The 18,974-nt window shown below is 41.1% G+C and overlaps 1 protein-coding gene across 1 annotated transcript; it reads left to right on the top strand.

Moving 5' to 3' along the window:
* Window positions 1-11,570: 11,570 nt before the first annotated feature.
* LOC130073034 (sphingosine 1-phosphate receptor 3) lies at window positions 11,571-14,718 on the top strand. The gene is made up of 2 exons (XM_056238418.1): window positions 11,571-11,775; window positions 13,481-14,718. Exon 2 carries the CDS (start codon window positions 13,613-13,615, stop codon window positions 14,636-14,638), a length of 1,026 nt encoding a protein of 341 aa, XP_056094393.1. The 5' UTR covers window positions 11,571-11,775; window positions 13,481-13,612; the 3' UTR covers window positions 14,639-14,718.
* Window positions 14,719-18,974: the final 4,256 nt, after the last annotated feature.

Genomic DNA, 18,974 nt, shown 5'->3' on the forward strand with positions numbered 1-18,974 from the left:
TTCTCATTCTGTTTACGCCAAATTCTGACTCTACCATCTGAATGTCTCAACAGAAATCGAGACTCATCAGACCAGGCAACATTTTTCCAGTCTTCGACTGTCCAATTTTGGTGAGCTCTTGCAAATTTTAGCCTCTTTTTCCTATTTGTAGTGGAGATGAGTGGTACCCGGTGGGGTCTTCTGCTGTTGTAGCCCATCCGCCTCAAGGTTGTGCGTGTTGTGGCTTCACAAATGCTTTGCTGCATACCTCGGTTGTAACGAGTGTTTATTTCAGTCAAAGTTGCTCTTCTATCAGCTTGAATCAGTCGGCCCATTCTCCTCTGACCTCTAGCATCAACAAGGCATTTTCGCCCACAGGACTGCCGCATACTGGATGCTTTTCCCTTTTCACACCATTCTTTGTAAACCCTAGAAATGGTTGTGCGTGAAAATCCCAGTAACTGAGCAGATTGTGAAATACTCAGACCGGCCCGTCTGGCAGCAACAACCATGCCACGCTCAAAATTGCTTAAATCACCTTTCTTTCCCATTCTGACATTCAGTTTGGTGTTCAGGAGATTGTCTTGACCAGGACCACACCCCTAAATGCATTGAAGCAACTGCCATGTGATTGGTTGATTAGATAATTGCATTAATGAGAAATTGAACGGGTGTTCCTAATAATCCTTTAGGTGAGTGTATATATAATCTTGGATTTATAATCATCTATAATCTTGGATGAGAATTACAGAAATAGCTTTTGAATGCAAAAAAAAATCTTATAGTACTAAAAAAGGCATAATATTTTTTCCCGGTATTGATTTTTCACTTTTTACGTGTATTTTGAATTATGCATTGCATTATGTTGTGTTTTAGGGTTAAAGTAAATGTCCATAAACTGGTATTGTGTTGAAAATGTCTTGTGTGTGCGTGCACATACTGTATATGTATATACATACAAACAACCTAAAATATAATTTCAATTTTCTTCTTTTAATTTTGATCTGATATGTAATCTGGACACACGTTTTCATGAGACTCACCCGTTAAACTTAATGCTGTATGCATTCTGACACATGCAGACACCCATCTGATCCAGGATCAGTGAAAACAAGAAGAAAAACAGCAGAGCGCTCAACTTTCACTCATTCTGGAGTGTATAAATGCTAAACCCACACTTTTTACAACAACACACACTCACACACACGTCAGCAGCCATCAGGCCTTCACCGCAGCACTGAACCGTACGTCTTCATTTGAACGTCAGCTCACTGTATGTTTATTGCTCTGGTCTGCTGGCTGGTCATGGCAACTCTTTTCTGGGATGTTTCCTTCTCCGCTGTTCCATTACTCACCTCTCAAATCTGCCGGCTAAGCCCAGTGAGCTCCAGTTTAAATCTGGTGTGAGCTGCCATTCTGATAAAATGGAAATGGTTATTCACTGTAGATTTTCTGTTATTTTTAAATGTTTGCATTTGTTTCTCAGCAGGTCTAACATACCTTAGTCATTAAGAGTCTTCTGTTGTGTTTTTAATTGGTGGAACTGCTATTTCTTGGATTTTCTTGTATAAAACTAGCCTGGGAAAACCCAGACAACTTCCGGCAAATTTAGATTTGCTCTGAAAGTTAGTCTGGCAAAGAGCTCATTCAAGCCCATTTCCAATCCGTCGGAATCAAGGCACCAATCAGAAACGTTGGGGCGGGCTTTACACGATGACGACAGCGCTGGGATTTTGAAGCAGATTTTGTAGCCTACATTACAAAGATGGATGCCGCCGTCAAACATCACTCGTTCGAATCAGCTATCGCGTCTGTTTTAAGCGATTTGAACGTTTTCTTTTTGTTAAAACCGAGCAAAGATCAACACTCGGAGATGTTTCTCCGCCGCTCTCCATACGTCATCTCCTTCATCGCTCTGATTGGTTTTAGGTCTATCCGCGACGTCCGTTGGTGACGCCCCTCTGGAAATGATTTGTCTATGACGCTTTGCCAGACCATAACTCAGTTATAACTGAGAATGGTTTGGTTTTAACCAGGCTAGTATAAAACACTTCTGGTCCTCAAATTTGATTGGCTGAGCAGCGATCCAATAAAATAAAAGTTTGTTGCTATGGCTCCTCTTGAAACTATTTTCATTGGAAAAGAAAAAACTGGAGAATATTTTAAAATTATAAATAGGCAAATATGGACTCATTACATCTAATTGCAAAGTGGCCATTTCTTTTACTGGCAGTTTAAGATTCAGAACTATACAAGATTCAGAACTATAAAAGACAGGTTGTGAAGGAGCGTAGTAAGTATAGACTGACCTGTACAGAAATTGATCTCCCTATTGCTTATCGGAACAGAGCTAAGATCCTCTTTTCATAGTATAATGCATCGAAGCAGACAAACAAGACACAAACATTTTTGTGTTTTCACACTCTGAGGTGTTAGGACTGCAAGATGTTGAGCTAAGATAACATTCATTTAAAGGCAGGGTAGGCAGGTTTTTTCTGAAAAAACTTTTTCCCAAGTTTGTTTAAACTGTCTTTATGTACCAATACATAATTAAAATGTAAGTACTCTGAAAAGGAGAGTTTACAAATTGAGTGTCTGTAGTCCTCTCAGGGCTGCAATAAAAGTAGCGCTGCTACTTATTCCATTCACTCCCAGCCCCTCCCTTCTGGGTTCCTTCCAAAGCCACGCCCCCAAAACACATGAACGCGTGACGCGTTTACCAGCGCCGAGCGGAGAGGAGCGCAGTGCATGTAGTGACATCATGTCAGAATCACATGTAATAAAATACCTACCTTTATCATTATGAATATAAATGTAATAGGGTTCAGTTGTTATGGGAAGGAGGCGGAACCGGCGAACGTTCAACAAGTTTAATAATAAATAAACAAATACAAAATGAAAGTTTAAGCCAGCAGCCCCTCACGAACGAATGCTGGCACACAAAACAGATTGTAAAATCACAACGTAAAATCAGGCCTGTTCCTCTCTTGATCTTCACTGTCATCGCTCCTCCTTTATGCTTCCGCTCCTCCGTGAGAGATGCGAGACCGGTGCGTCTCACAGGTGTCGTTCATTATCACTCATGCCACCGGCCTCGCACCGCTCTCACGTCCCTCGGCCTCGTCCTGCTCGCCACATACCCCCCTGGCAGGCCGGGGGGTACACCCGAGACTGCGGCTGCGATCCCTGGGGGGTATGGACAGACGAGGCGAGAGAAACGGAGATGGAAGCATGAGGAGCGACAGATCCGAGAGGGGAGAAAAAAAAAAAAAAACGCCCACAACATTCCCACGTTCGGTTCCCACAACGCGCTGCTATCTGGTCCTCCACCAGCTAGGCGATCTTCTCCGCGGTGCCTGGCGGTGGCGCTGGATAGCCCTCGGTGGACGGCTCCGGCCCACGGCGAACGGCGCAGACTCCTCCGCTCCCTCACGGACGGCAGCCGACCCTCCAGCACCCAGGCGGCCGGCAGTGAGCTCGACCGCAAGAGCTCCAATGAGCTGATACACTCTGGACGCAATCCAATGCTGTAACCCAGTCTCTAAATTATTTCATCACTCACTTTCGTGAAGTTTTCGGCAAACCTGTTGGAGATTCATTAATAGGTGAGCAACTTTATCATTTCCCTCAAGGGAATATGTCAATTAATGATTATGCTCTCAAGTTCAGAACCCTGGCGGCCGCCAGCGGCTGGAATGAGCGCTCGACATCCCAACCTGTTATGCCGCTTTCAGCGACGTTTTCTGCCCACAGAGACCCTGTCAGCTGCCTCCACACCAGCCATGGGACTGCACCATCGACCTGATTTTGGGTGAGCCAATGCCCCACGGGAAGATCTATCCACTCTCACTTCCCGAGCAGAAGGCCATGGCGGACTATGTAGAAGAGGCCCTCAAACAACGAGTTTCAAGTTTCTTCTACGTGGCCAAGAAGGACGGAGGCTTGCGGCCGTCTATTGATAACCGTGCCCTCAACAAAATCACAGACAAATTCCGATATCCTCTTCCCCTCATCCCAGCGGCGCTCGAACATCTCCGCCGAGCCACGGTGTTTACCATGTTGGACCTCCACAGCACGTACAACCTCATCCAGAAACGTGAGGGGGACGAGTGGAAGACAGCCTTTGTGACGCCTACTGGACACTAAGAGTATTTGGTTATGCCATATGGTCTAGTAAACGCCCCATCCGTATTCCAGGACTTCATGCATGAGGTGCTCAAGGAGTACCTTCACTGATACGTCCTTGTCTACATAGAAGACACCATCATTTACTCCCAGAGCATGGCCAACCATCACCATCACGTTGCAGAGGTCCTGAAACGCCTGAGGGAATTCCATCTCTTCCTCAAAGTCGAGAAGTGTTCCTTCCACCAACCTTTAGTGCAGTTCCTTGGCTATAACATTAGTGACAAACGTATCCAGATGGACGAGGGGAAGGTGGAAGCCATCCAGAACTGGCCCACACCATCCACCATTAAAGAACTCCAACGCTTCCTTGGCTTCACAAACTTTTACAGACAGTTTATCTTCGGTTACAGTTCCATCACCAGTCCACTTACCAGTCTCCTGCAGAACAAGCCCAGGTCTCTGTCCTGGTCACCATCTGCCAACGAAGCATTCTAATGACAAAAGAAGACATTCACCAGCGCACCGGTGCTGTTTCAGCAGCAGGAGACACCAGCCAAACTCTATCCATGCGCCTTCTACTCCAAAAAGCTCAGTCCGGCGGAAAGGAACTATGATGTCGGCAACCGAGAACTCCTCGCCATCAAACTAGCCCTAGAGGAGTGGAGGCATTGGTTGGAGGGTGCACAACACCCCTTCAGTCATCACTGATAATAAGAACCTCCAGAAACTTAAAATTAGGCCCAGGCCTGTTAGGCCCGTTGAGCCTTGTTCTTTACTCAATTTAATTATTTCCATTTCCTATCATCCAGGTTCAAAGAATGTGAAGGCTGATCCCCTTTCCCGTCTGTATGCTCCAGAAGAGGTCAGCGAAGAACCCGAGCCCCTCCTGCCACCCGAGTTGATCGTTAGTCCCATCCAGTGGTCTTCAGACTCCATCACCTCCTTTAATGCCTCCAACGCCACTCCACCGGGCTCTCCCCCCGGACATCAGTATGTCACCAGAGCAAAACGCCCTCTCGCTGCTAAGAGATCGCTTCTGGTGGCCTAACATGGCTAGGGATGTGAGAAGGATCGTCAAATGATGCGCAGACTGTGCCATGGCCAAGAGTCCTCGCCACCTACCATCTGGCAAACATGTGCCACTGCCCGTTCCCAACCGGCCATGGTCACACCTAGGAGTGGACTTCATGTTTGACCTCCCACCTTCTGACGGTAAGGCATGCATCTTGGTGATAATTGACCGATTCTCTAAATCCTGTCGTCTTCTCCCCTCAAGGGACTACCCACAGCAATGGAAACAGCTCCTCTTCAATCATGTCTTCCGATACAATGGACTCCCAGAAGACATTGTTTCAGACTGTGAGTTTATATCAAGGGTATGGAAAGCGTTCTTCTCTCTCCTAGGTGTGACCGAAAGCCTATCGTCCGGGTACCATCCACAGTCGAACGGTTAGACTGAGAGGAAGATCCAGGAAATTGATCGTTTCCTACGAACCTTCTGCCAGGGCCACCAGAACTCTTGGAACCAGTTCCTAGGCCGAGGACGTCCAGAATTCCCTCCGTCAGCTGACTACTGGACTCACTCCCTTCCAGTGCGTACTCGGTTTCCACACGGTCGACTACTGGTTCAGAGAGAGCGAGAGGGTCTGGGACTTAGCTCACCACCAGCTCCAACAGGCAGTGCGCAGGAGCAGGATGAGAGCCTACCTGAGACGTGGTGAGACTCCCTCCTACCAACCAGGTCAGAAGGTCTGGCAGTCAACCCGGGACATCAGGATGTGCCTTCCCTGCAAGAAGCTCAGTCCCAGATTTATTGGTCCCTTCAATATAATCATGCAGATCAACCCGATCACCACCTCCAACTCCCAGCACATTTCAGAATTCATCCTGCCTTCCATGTCTCACTCCTTAAACCCCATCACTCTCCTGTTTCTGTTTCCCCAGAGCCTGGCCAAGCAGTGGAACCCCCCCTTCCGTCAATCTTCGAGGACGGCGCTACCTATCAGGTCCAGGAGATCTTGGACTCCCAGCGCCGTGGTGGTATCCTTGAGTACCTGATTCCTGAGTACCTGATACACTCCCTCACCTGAGTTCTGATCACACACACCTGCACCTCATCGTCACCCTCATCACTACCACTACTTAAGCACACACTTCACCACAGCTTTAACCTTGCAACGACCTACCTAACTTCTCCAGCGATCTCTCTCTCTCCACTCCAGCGTCATTCTCCAACCCCTTGTCGCCATTCTCCTCTGTGTGATTCTCCCAGTGTCTCGTCCTTCCTCAGTGTCTTCAAAGTCTCCAGCGATCCTGCATTCCATCCTTCCACGCCTTCATTGATCCATCAGCATTCCTGTAAGAAGATGCATTCCATTCACTGCCAGCATCTCACTCTCCAATTCATCATTGCACTTACCACTCACCTGCTTCCAGTTCACCCACTCAGATGTTGTCCAAATAAACTTCCTGTTTGCTTCATCTGTCTCGTGAGTCTGATTCCGTAACACATAGCTACATTTCAAAAGATAATAATGGTAAATACATCAAAATGATAGTAATGAGAAACACATCAACATGATAAAAATGATTTCTTAAAATATGATGATTACATGATAAAACATAAGCAAATGATAAAACATAAGCAAGAAATCTATTTTTTTCTTTTTCTGCTACACACAAGATTATTTTTTAACAATATCCTCATACACTTCAATCTTTTGATCAATAACTTTTGCAGGAGCATAAACAATTTCCTTTTACCCTTTAGCAAAGATACAAACACACAAGAGAATGAATGCATAGAAGATCATCCGTTTTTCTTTCTTTTGAGCTGAGGTGTTTGGCCATCTCTTTCTTTCTTGGTTTTGGACTGCATTTTGAAACAGCAGTCTGGTTGGATGGTATTCGAATAGTCTCCAGATAGCATCTATTCATGCCCAATAATCGATAGGAGTAGATATAAAGAATATGTGGAAACAAACATAACTCACAACAAAAACACAGCTCTTAATCATTTAATTCATTTTCCTGGCAAGAGAGCATTATATCAGCATTCTCTGAAAATGCATAATTCAGGATCCCTATAAGAGAAAATAAAAGAATGAATTGTAAACATCATCATAGCAGTTATAGCAGCAACAACTATTTCACATTCTAGGTGAAATCAGTAGAGTGTTCCTTTACTTCACCTGTGGTATTTAAGAAGAATCGGGAAGGTTAGTAGAGCAAGCAGGAGAAGAAATAAGTTTAGTTTGAGTCACATGCATCCATCGAGTCACACCTGGCTCGATTTCAACAAGTACAGAGGTTGGAGTTGTCAACAACACTGGATGAGGGCATATCGAGTGGCTATGGGCCCAAAAATCCCAATTTTCTCAATTAGAACCTGATCCCCCACTTGTACAGGGTTCTGAACCTGTAAATTGAAAGCAGCGCTTGTCAAATCTTTTGCGTTTTGAGCACTAAGAGCAGTGAAATGAGTATTTTTCAAAGAACTCGTCATCAATTTCAAATACTCTTGTAAAGTGTCCTATAAAGGAGTCCGATAGGGGATGTGAAACTTCTGTTTTACAGCCAAGGTTTTCATTTTAAAACCTTACCCGTAAAGTGAGTTCCTTGATCGCTATACAGCGATCGCATTTCAGATAGCGCTCGAACAACGAATTGATTCCTCTTCTGCGTTTCCTTGCCCTTGAACGGACACATGCACACAAAATTATGTTAAAAAACTCGTCTAAATACCCGTCTCAGGAAGTATTCTCTCAGTTATGTCATAAGTGAACAGTTGAGAAAGAAACAAGATGTTTGTCAGTTTTTTCGGTGAATTCGGTCTTAAAGTGACAGCAGACACCTAATATTCCTGCTGTTGTATATGTGTCATTAATGTTAATGAAACAACAAAATACAGCTTTAACAAAGATGAAACTATGTTTAATTTCTACAGTGAACAAATAGTTTTATTTTACATTTAGGCTTAATTATTAATTTCTGTACCTGAATATACTGTTAGACTTTGTAACTTTGATATTTAGTATTAATCTCTGCTTGTAATTTGTGTATTTGTTCTTATTTTATTACTGACTGTTCACTTGTTTTTAATAAAAAACTTTATCAGTTAAGAGCATGCTCTCTCCACCGGAACCGTACACATCTTTGTCTTCGCAAAATCCTAATTACAACATCATATAGATGATATTGTATAATGCTCATAGGTTTCTTTGGTTCACTTGCAAAAAGGGCAGTGTGAAAGCGAACCACACCAAACAAAAAAAAATCAACACTATATTTGGTCCGAATCAAAATTACAGGTGTGAAACCTCCCCCGGACCACGGTCCGAACCAAACAGATGAAATTTGGTCCGACGGTCATAGATATCTATGGTCTCGGTCCGGATCAAACTGAACAAAGGTTTGGTTCGTTTCTAGTGTGAAAGCATTTCTGTATGGTTCGGACTTTCAGACCTTTTACAGGAAGTTCCGGTGGTTCTCGCATAGCCGAAAAAACAGAAGGTGGCAGGAAAAATGAGCCGTGGTAGCACATGGGGAGAGGAGGAGACGAGGTTTTTAATTGAAGTAACATTATGGTCTGATGATAATAAGAAGTCAAGAGGAAAAAACGCACAAAAATGCCGACACTGTCCAAATATTTTCCGAGAGGATGAGAGAGGGTATGAGAGGACGGGAGATATGCGTCTGTTCATTCATGTTGTCAAAGTTACCCGCCGAATTGACAACACGCTGACGTCAGACGCACATCCATTTACAAACCAATCAATAGGCTTGTTTGAGATGAGCAAAATCTGCGCAGAACCGATCACCGGTGATCAGCGCGAGATGCATGCCGGTTAGAAATGTGTCCGAGTGCGGTCCGCCTCTGATGTCATGCCGACGTAGGTCAAAAAACTCTCGCGACCGCAAGGCGCACGTGTCGGATTCTGCAGTCGCGCGCAGTTGCTCTCCACCGACTGCGCTGATCAAAAGCATGATGGGAAACGACTTGCTGACGACACAGCTTAATGCTCATTGGTTTAAACAACCGTGATGTATTGCTCTCTTTTAAAATGTTTGATTTTAAAACTCTGATATCATGTTTTATGTGTTTAAATTATGTGTGGATATTCCCAAACTTTCTGACAGTGTGATCTATGTGATGTAATTTTTTTTTTTAATTTTAAAATAGAAACACATATCTGTATTAAAGAAAAATGATTGATAACACGTATTTAAAATGGAGAGACGGAGAGCGACTTCTCCAACGGGGTGGGGGGGCTGGGGGTGGACGGACCCCCCCCCCCCCCCCGCCTCGGGCCCTGGGTACCCCTTTTCCCCCGCTACCACGCCCCTGACGACAGGACGCAAGTATGTCACGTAAAGTTCTTTAGTGCGCCCGCATAATTGCAGTGTGAAACCAAACCAAAACTTTTCTTAAAGTATAAAATGTATCAAAACGTGTACTTTGGTTCGGACCTTGGTGTGGACTTTCAGGTGTGAAAACGCCCTTAATCACCGCGCTCGGTATCTGACTAACTATGAACAAACTCCGCCTTCTTTTTTTTTCATTGGCCAAATCATTAGGCTTGTTTGAGATGCGCCTTGCCTCGCGTGAAATGTAGTCGAGACTCGAGAGTAGGCGGCTGCAGTGAGGGGAGGAGTGAAAAAAGCGCAGGCAAGCCGGACAGATCTCGCTTCTCGCAGTGGATCAGACACCTGTGAGATCAAAGGCGGATATCGCGGGATTCATGGGATTCACACCTGTGCTGTGCAGGTGTTGCTAATAAACTGGATGTAATTGAAGTTTTGTTGCTTGAATATGAAAATAAATATAAGGAACAATACATCCAAAGTACTTATTTAATTCCATTTTAAATAGGCCTATGTGTTTATCAATCATTTTTTCTTTAATACAGATATGTTTTTTTTATTTTTTTTTATTACATCACATACATCACACTGTCAGAGAGTTTGGGAATATCCACACATAATTTATACACATAAAATATGATATCAGAGTTTTAAAATCAAACATTTTAAAAGAGAACAATAGGACATCACGGTTGTTTAAACCAATGAGCATTAAGCTGTGTCGTCAGCAAGTCGTTTCCCATCATGCTTTTGATCAGCGCAGTCGGTGGAGAGCAACTGCGCGCGACTGCAGAATCCGACACGTGCGCCTTGCGGTCGCGAGAGTTTTGTGACATACGTCGGCATGACATCAGAGGCGGACCGCACTCGGACACATTTCTAACCGGCATGCATCTCGCGCTGATCACCGGTGATCGGTTCTGCGCAGATTTTGCTCATCTCAAACAAGCCTATTTTGACACTGACCAGCGCTGTCATAAACTAAACTATTTGGCCTTTTCTAATTATTTAAGTTAACCCCTTAACTGTTATCCCCCTTTATGAGAATAGATGTGAAATGCACTATCCAAACTTAAATGGTTGTAATTAAATTTAAATTAAATTTGTAATTAAATCAAGAATGCTTATATACTGTAGAACTAAGTTTGGTCTTGTTTTAAAGAAGACACTAAGCAGATCAAGTGAAAGCACTTCAAAAAAGGAAAGTATGAAAAAGTTATGGAAGTTTAAATTTACTGTAAATCAAATGTACTATTCTAAATATTTTTTTTATAAACAAATATATATGTATATTTATTTTTTTACAAAATAATTTTTCCTATAAAATTACTATAAAATCAAAGCTACATGTCTAACCAAGTTGTGCTCCAAATTTAAAGTTGATATCACAAAAATGTAAGTTCCAATGAAATTTTGTTTAGGCGCTGTACCAAAAATAGTCACCGGGTATCACCCACATTTCATTGAATTTTTTTAAATGCATTTTCCAGCAACAAATTAATACATTTCTGTCCAAATATCACTTCTATCACAAAATATGGAACTTTGAGACTCAGACGTTTCCGATGATGAGTGTTTTGTCAAGAACAGAAAAGGTTTTGATTATAAAATAGTTACAAATAAATTTTGTAATATGAAACCTGACACCGCCCACTAAAGGGAGGATCCCACTAAAAATAACAGAGAGTACCCTCTCCATGGTAACCAACCAATTTAAAATGGTTTTTCACAGGAGGAATTTTGAGTTCATAAGCTTTCGAATGATACATCATTTATGATGATTTCTAAAATATGTTAGGCTACATGAAAAAAAGATGATTTTAAAAAGAGCGCCAAGGGTGATAAACAAAAAAGAGATAAACAAAAAGAGCGGAACCTGACAGTTTAGAAAGTATAGCCGAAGCAAATAAAGCAATAATAAATAAATAAAATAAAACTGTTCATTATTTTAAATATAGTTCTATTTGTTTATTCCCTTCTTCAGCAGTGAACGTTTTTTTAAGAGGAGAATACTAGACGAATAGGCTAGCCATCTTGTTTCCTATATCAGAAAGGCTCTCCTCTTGTGGAGGTGTGTGTGTCGTGGGCTGGACTGTCTGTCACACACACACACACACACACCGCAGAAAAAGCGCAGCAGACATGCGGTTGTGATAAAGGACTTTCTTCCAAGTTCCATTACGCGCAGTCAGTGTCTCGACGTGCACGCGCACAGTGCCTTTACTGAGCTCCGAACTGAGATATAACAAAACAAGACACGGATGGGTCTCAGTGAAGAAACTCTGCGGTTCGTGATATCTGATGGTGAGTACTCAAAAAAAGGACCCAACTCGTCTTAAACTACTCGTCAGGTGCATCCCTGAAAGACTTTTAGATATTTAAACAACTTTTTGGGAATGTATTTTGTAATGCGGAACATAGCTCTTTTTAAAATTGAATTATTATTATTCAATCGGCAGTGGTCATTCATGCACACCACGAAGAGCTCAGTGCAAACGACAAAAAGTTATCTATCGAATAATCCTGGATCATATTATGATATTAAATGTTATGTGCATGCAAGACATGTTATGTTACAATAATAAAAAGTAGCCTGTTGGAAAATTCCGCTTATGGTTGATGTGTTATGGAGATTGGATCATGATAGCTGGTTAACCACACACACACACACACACACACACTATATAACCTGCTGCACCAGATTTGACCAGTAAACCAACGACTAAATGTTCTGAGAAGCAACTGTGAGTTTAAGATGGACTTTCTACAAGGTTAGTGCCATTGTTTTATTTGAAATATGATACCGTTCAAAAGTTTGTGCACCGTCAGTAAGAAGAAATTAATACTTTTATTTAAAAAAGAACACATCAAGAGTGAAGTAAAGACATTTTTTTTTTTTTTACAAAAGATATCAAATTATTGCTATTCTTTTGAACTTTCTATTCATCAAAGAATCGTGAAAAAGTATCACGGTTTCCACAAAAATATGCAGCAGCATATTGATAATAAGAAATGTTTGATTTGAGCAGCAAATCCTCATATTAGAGTGATTTCTGAAGGATCACGTGACGCTGAAGACTGGAGTAATGATGCTGAAAATTCAGCTTTGATCAGAGATAAATTAAATAATAAAATATACTACAATAGAAAAGTTATTTTAAATTGTAATAATATTTCACAATATTACTGGTTTTATCGTATTTTTGATCAAATAACTGCAGATTTGGTGAGCAGAGGAGCCTTCTTTTAAAAAAAAAAACATTAAAAAATACAGTCCAAACGTGAACGGTAGTACGTTGAAGTACATTTCTATAATCATTCAGCATATATACAGTATATCTGAGTAGTACCACCACAATTTTTGTACAGCTACAATATTAATTTATGCTTGATAGTCATCTTAATTCTTTATTGGCATCATGGACTTTAAGCATAATGGAAACATCTCAGATATTCTAGCCTTGTTAAAGTCAATATGGTTTTCATGAAACATATGTGAGTGAAATAAAACGAAGAGCAGATCCATCAGCAACTGACTGAATCGTGAAAGGGATGCTCTTGAGATATAAGAGATATCGATAAAATAAGCCTACAAGGAATAATTCACATGATACTCAATATGAAGGTATTTCAATGAAATCTGAGAGCTTTCTGTTCCTCCATTGACAGTCTACGCAACTACCACTTTGACGCTTCAAAAAGTTCATAAAGAGATTGCAAAACTAAGCCTAAATTCAATCTGTCCATCCTATAGCGATCAAGAAAATTTGGACTACCGCTCAATTCATATGGATTAGTTTTATAATCTCTTTATGAACTTTTTGAAGCGTCAAAGTGGTAGTTGCGCAGCTGTCAATGGAGGAACAGAAAGCTCTCAGATTTCATCCAAAAGATCTTCATTTTGTTTTAACGACATGAGGGTTGAGTGATGACAATGTTTTCTTTTTTGGGTGAACTATCCCTTTAAGACCAGAGTCATTTTGAGTTCATCATCTGGTTCACTCCACAGGGAGATGTGTGCCACCGACATGACAGTACAGGGGTGAAGAACACAGCAAACACCCGGCCGTGACCCGTCTTACCTGCCGAGCACAGAGCGGCTTCATTTTCATGCTCATCCTCATCTGCTGGAGGCGCTGCAATGATTAATCAGCACATTTTCCTGCATTACAATTACACTGGGAAACTAGACAATCGCAATGAAACCCAAGAGGCCCCAATGGACCCCAAAACCGTGGTGTTTTTGGTCATTTGCAGCTTCATCGTCTTGGAGAACTTAATAGTCCTGGTGGCGATTTGGCAAAACCACAAATTTCACAACCGGATGTACTTTTTTATTGCCAACCTGGCGTTGTGTGACTTATTGGCCGGTGTCGTCTACCTAGTAAACTTGTTGATGTCAGGACAGCGGACGTTACACTTGTCTCCAGCCGAGTGGTTTGTCCGTGAAGGAAGTATGTTTGTAGCTCTAGGCGCTTCTATCTTCAGCCTGTTGGCGATTGCGATCGAGCGGCATCTCACTATGATAAAAATGAGGCCTTATGATGCAAACAAAAAGTACCGTGTGTTTCTGCTAATAGGCACGTGTTGGTTGATCGCCATCACACTGGGAGCTCTGCCCATTTTGGGCTGGAACTGTCGCAATGATCTTCCTCAGTGCTCCACCATCTTACCTCTCTACAGCAAGAACTACGTGGCGTTCTGCATCACCATCTTCATCTCTCTCCTGCTGGCCGTCTCCGTCCTCTACGCCCGCATTTACATCCTGGTGAAGAGCAGCAGCCGTAAAGTCACCAAACACAGCAACTGTGAGCGCTCCATGGCCCTCCTGCGCACCGTCAGCATCGTGGTGGGCGTCTTCATCGCCTGCTGGACGCCCATCTTCGTGCTCCTCCTCGTCGACGTGGCCTGCAGGCCCAGAAGGTGCCCGGTTCTGCTCAAAGCCGATTGGTTCATCGCCCTGGCCGTCGTGAACTCCGCCATGAATCCCGTCATCTACACGCTGGCCAGCAGGGAAATGCGAAGGGCGTTTTACAAGCTCGTATGCGGGTGTTTGGTGCGGGACGGCATCGTGGGGTGTAAGCAGAACACCGACCCTAGCAGGAGCAAATCCAGCTCCAACTGCCCCCGGGCGGCCGAACAAGAAAACCCAGACGCCAATTCATAGTTTTCAGTCACGTGACGGTTGCGGAGACCTGGAGGGCAAATACTGCAGCACAGGCCTGTCAAATTTACATATGTTTGAAATATTCACTCCACAAAGATATGTGAAGTTGTTATCCATATACAGAAGTTTAGCTAAAAACAACAGGACATTCTCATTAAAGCACGAAGGGCCAGATTTACTAAACAGGGCAAATTAGCATGAGAGCGCAATTCCATAGCCGGATCATTTCCATAATGACCAACGCAATCTAACTTACCAAGAGCAGCGCAAATGTTTTCATTGGTCGTAAATAATGGCGCAAATACCAGTAAATTGACGAGCACAAACTTTACCTTGCGTGATTCATTTAAATACTCTCCTCCCACACGTTGCGTCTGAAAAGCAAACTCCTACAAATGCATATGCAATAAGCTCAGCTCCCTGTCCACGCATTTAGTAAACCCTGACAGTAGTTTTTTTAAAGCCAAAAGATGGTTTGCACTGGCGCAAGCTGTTAGTAAAACTGGCCCTTTACTTGAAAAACGCTTAACGTTACATAATGCACCAAGACAGTGATATTCAAAGATCAAATTCATTATACACCTTATTGACAATTTATAGCTTGAATGTGCAAGGCTTCCGGTGTCATCCGGTGTCATTTAACTGGACAAAACAGCGTGTTATGCTTCTTGATATTGCAAACTGGTAGGCTCATACCATAGATATCCATAATAAAGGCTAGATGTCTTACGGCGGAGTCTCTATCGTCATCACCGGCGGCCATCTTGTCATTTTCTGGCGGGCTCTGTGGTGCCTGATGTAAGATGAGTGATCAGCACGAACACAAATACTCTTATCTCGTTGAAATCTTGACGGATTTATAAACGGTTTGGTTTCTTTCAAACGTTATTAACGTGGCTATAATTCTGGATGATTATTTATTTATACACTTATTATTCATAAGTATGCAGTGTCGTAACTACATCTCTGACGTTTATAACAAACCAAACCCTTTGAAAATCGGTAGAAAATTGAGCAAGTTATGGTTATTTAAAAAGTACACGCACCATTAAAACACAATGTTACGAGTGAGCGAGCTGCCTGTGACAAGATGGCCGCCAGGTGCGGACGTCGACCTCCATTGGCCAGCAGCGCGGACGAGACATCTAGCCTTTATTATGGATATCTATGGGCTCATACTATTCAAGTCGGCATGAAACGGAAGTTGCGATATTTTCGTTTTGTGACGTAATATATCCGAGTGAAACGGCTTATGGAACAAGAACAAATGCAGGCCCTCGTCATCAGAGAAGAGATGCTGCAAGATGGGAACTTGAAGTTACTTTGATTAAAGATAAGGCAAATGAAAAAATAAATAAAAAAGATGTGCATGGATAAATAATAAATACTGCAATATTCCATAAAAAAAAACAAAGATTCATGGTGACTTTAAGCCACAATAAGCATTTTCTTTATAATGGTCTTGTATGGGAAAATGTACTGCATTCATATTCTGGATTCATCTGTTCACCTGTATGCATCAGTAAAGTGTTTACTGAGTTTGGTCTTTTAATATCACTGTCTTAATACTTAATACAGTACAAATCTGATCAAATAACAGGCGGGCAGTGAGGAAAGCCCCTCCAGGTGTGACATCACGTGAAAACTGAATACACATGGCACACAAATCAACCCACCGAGTCTTGACAAAAGCTAAAGCACTCTTAGTGTTTACTAAGATACACACAGCATTAGTGCATGATATACAACTTTAGTATGCACTTTTTAAAGTGCACTTTAAAACGTTGTTGCATACTAAAGTGCACAATAAAGCAGCCGCACATGTTAAGTGCATATTGACCCAAAGTCAGCTAGCAGTTCTAATGTACTAAGATAGTGTATAACAAAACAAGATGCTTTCATTTTACATCCCAACCTTATGATTCTAACCGATAAGCTCGCAGTTCTTAGATGGGACATACCAAACTAATTTGACAATTATATAAATATTGACTATTTATATTGTGCTATGGTTAATGATCTGTATACCCAAAGCCTTTTATGCCAGGTGTTGATATTGTATACTAGCATGTTTTACCCTTCAGTCTTGTATATAGGTTGTTGATATAACTTAATTGTAACATATCTAAACTTTTACCAAAGGACTAAAAAGAACATTCATACAAGATCTGTCTGTATGGAGTAGATGTGGGCTGCTGTAAAGTTATTTTAAGATTAAAAGCGTAATCTCTTAAACCAATGCAGCTGTTTATGGTAACGCATGTCGTTCCAGGTTTGTGTGTTTGTGTGTGTGTGTAATACTGCACTTGTGCCCTCTGCTGGACACACACAAGCAGCACAAGATCAACTCCAGTGCTCATTGAATGAATATCTCACTACAGCATTAGCGCATGCTATAGGACTTATACAACTTTATATTTACTTTTTAAGTCCACTTTAAAACATTGGTGCATACTAAAGTACACAATAAAGCATCACGACATATATATAAGAATTGAAATCAGCATAAAAAACTAATACTGCCACGATTTAAAGTCTTCGATTACATTCACATTACAGCTATGCTAATATGCTAAAACGTTATGCTAATGCAGACTGAGTGCTCATTATTAAAACAATGCTCCTAAAAATGGGGTACATTTTCTTGATGTAAAACATAATTTCTTGTTTATTTCTTTTGAATTTGAACTATGATTCTTTACAGGTTCTGTGAGATTCAGCCAAAGAGTAACACACATTGATTGTTTTATTGCCACCAATCATAAAGAGTAGGAATAAGTCATACAAGCAAAGATTATTCCTGTGAACACAGTTACCTTATGTTGGGTTGTGTCACCTGTGATCTTCTGAGCGTCACAGCTGAAGGGGAATGCGATCAGAGAACACAGATGAGCTTTGACTACTGCACTTTAAAGAGAAAAGCATTGGAGCACTGATAAAAGGCACGTTTTCCTTAACAGAACTTGTTTTGCCAATCAATTTTGAAATTCTATAATGAATGACTAGTTAAGATAGTGTTGCAGCATTATAAAAACAGTAACACCACCACTGTTTAGTTGGAGTCAGTTTACTGTGTATAATGTAACAGAACATCTTTCCCTAACATTAGTCATTTAGATAAACATGTGAAGAGGTCAGTGAAAATCGGCTGGGATTTGGCAGTTTAAATGGGGAAAGTCGCCACCGCTGGAAAATCCTTAGGTCATTTCGCAGAGTAGAAATCTGTGAATGCATGTTGTGTTCAGAATCACTTTGGAGTTTGAGATGCAGATTTCTCACTGATATACAATCCACCAGCAGTGTCCAGCGCCCTTTAAAAACAGCATTTCAAGATGTAGAGCTTGTGTCATGAAGCCGTTTAAGCTGAACTAGTCTTTCTTTTCTAAACCTGTTGATTTGCACTTGAGTTTTGACCAGAATAATGCAACTTTGACTCGCAAAGTAGAGGGTGATATAATATTTATCAACAAAAATATGCACATGTAAAAGTAATGATTTTATTTTGTGCTGTAAATTTGCAATGAAACTATGAAGTACGAGGTTTCTTTCTCATTTTAATATTTAAAATAAATGTAAAATAATTAAAAATTATATTACACACACACAGATATGAGATTATTTTCTCATTTTAATATTTAAAAAAAATTAAATGTAAATAATTTAAAATAAATGTAAAATAAAAAGAATTTAAAACTAAATATATATATATGAGATTATTTTCTCATTTTAATATTTAAAAAGAATTAAATTAAATGTAAATAATTTAAAATAAAAAGATTTAAAACTAAATATGAGATTCATCCTGTGCCTCCAAATCAATATTTCCAATGTGACAAATGTCAATACATAAATATCATGTGTTGTGTTTGTGTGAGAGTGACAATATTTAAAGTGATGCAAACAATAACAACAATCATTAAAATGGCCTATTTCGAGAAAGAAAAAAGATCCACAGCTGAGCATATATGAAACTGCACACAGGTCTTCACATCATTGATTCTAGGCTACAAAACCTATTTAATAGCAATGCAAATCACAATTTAAGTGAATTTAAGGGTGAATCTCACAAAGATTTTGCCAAAAAAGAAGAAAAGAATCAATTATATTCAGCATAAAAAGCTTTTTTGACATTAAGCTTCATTTTCTTTGACAAAAATATAATTTTGTGTGGATTTTGATGTCAATTTCTTGACATTTTTATGAGATGCACCTTTATGCATGATGATATTATCTCGGTGCTAATTTCTAATTAGTAATTGTATCAGATGCAAATTTCATTCATCCGAAATGTGGATTTAAAGACAAAACGAAATGTTTACGGTGTAATCGTTTTTTT

The sequence above is a fragment of the Rhinichthys klamathensis genome, unplaced genomic scaffold, assembly GCF_029890125.1.
Source record: "Rhinichthys klamathensis goyatoka isolate OS25496 unplaced genomic scaffold, OSU_Roscu_1.1 h1tg000523l_1, whole genome shotgun sequence".
NCBI classification, from domain to species: Eukaryota; Metazoa; Chordata; class Actinopteri; order Cypriniformes; family Leuciscidae; genus Rhinichthys; species Rhinichthys klamathensis.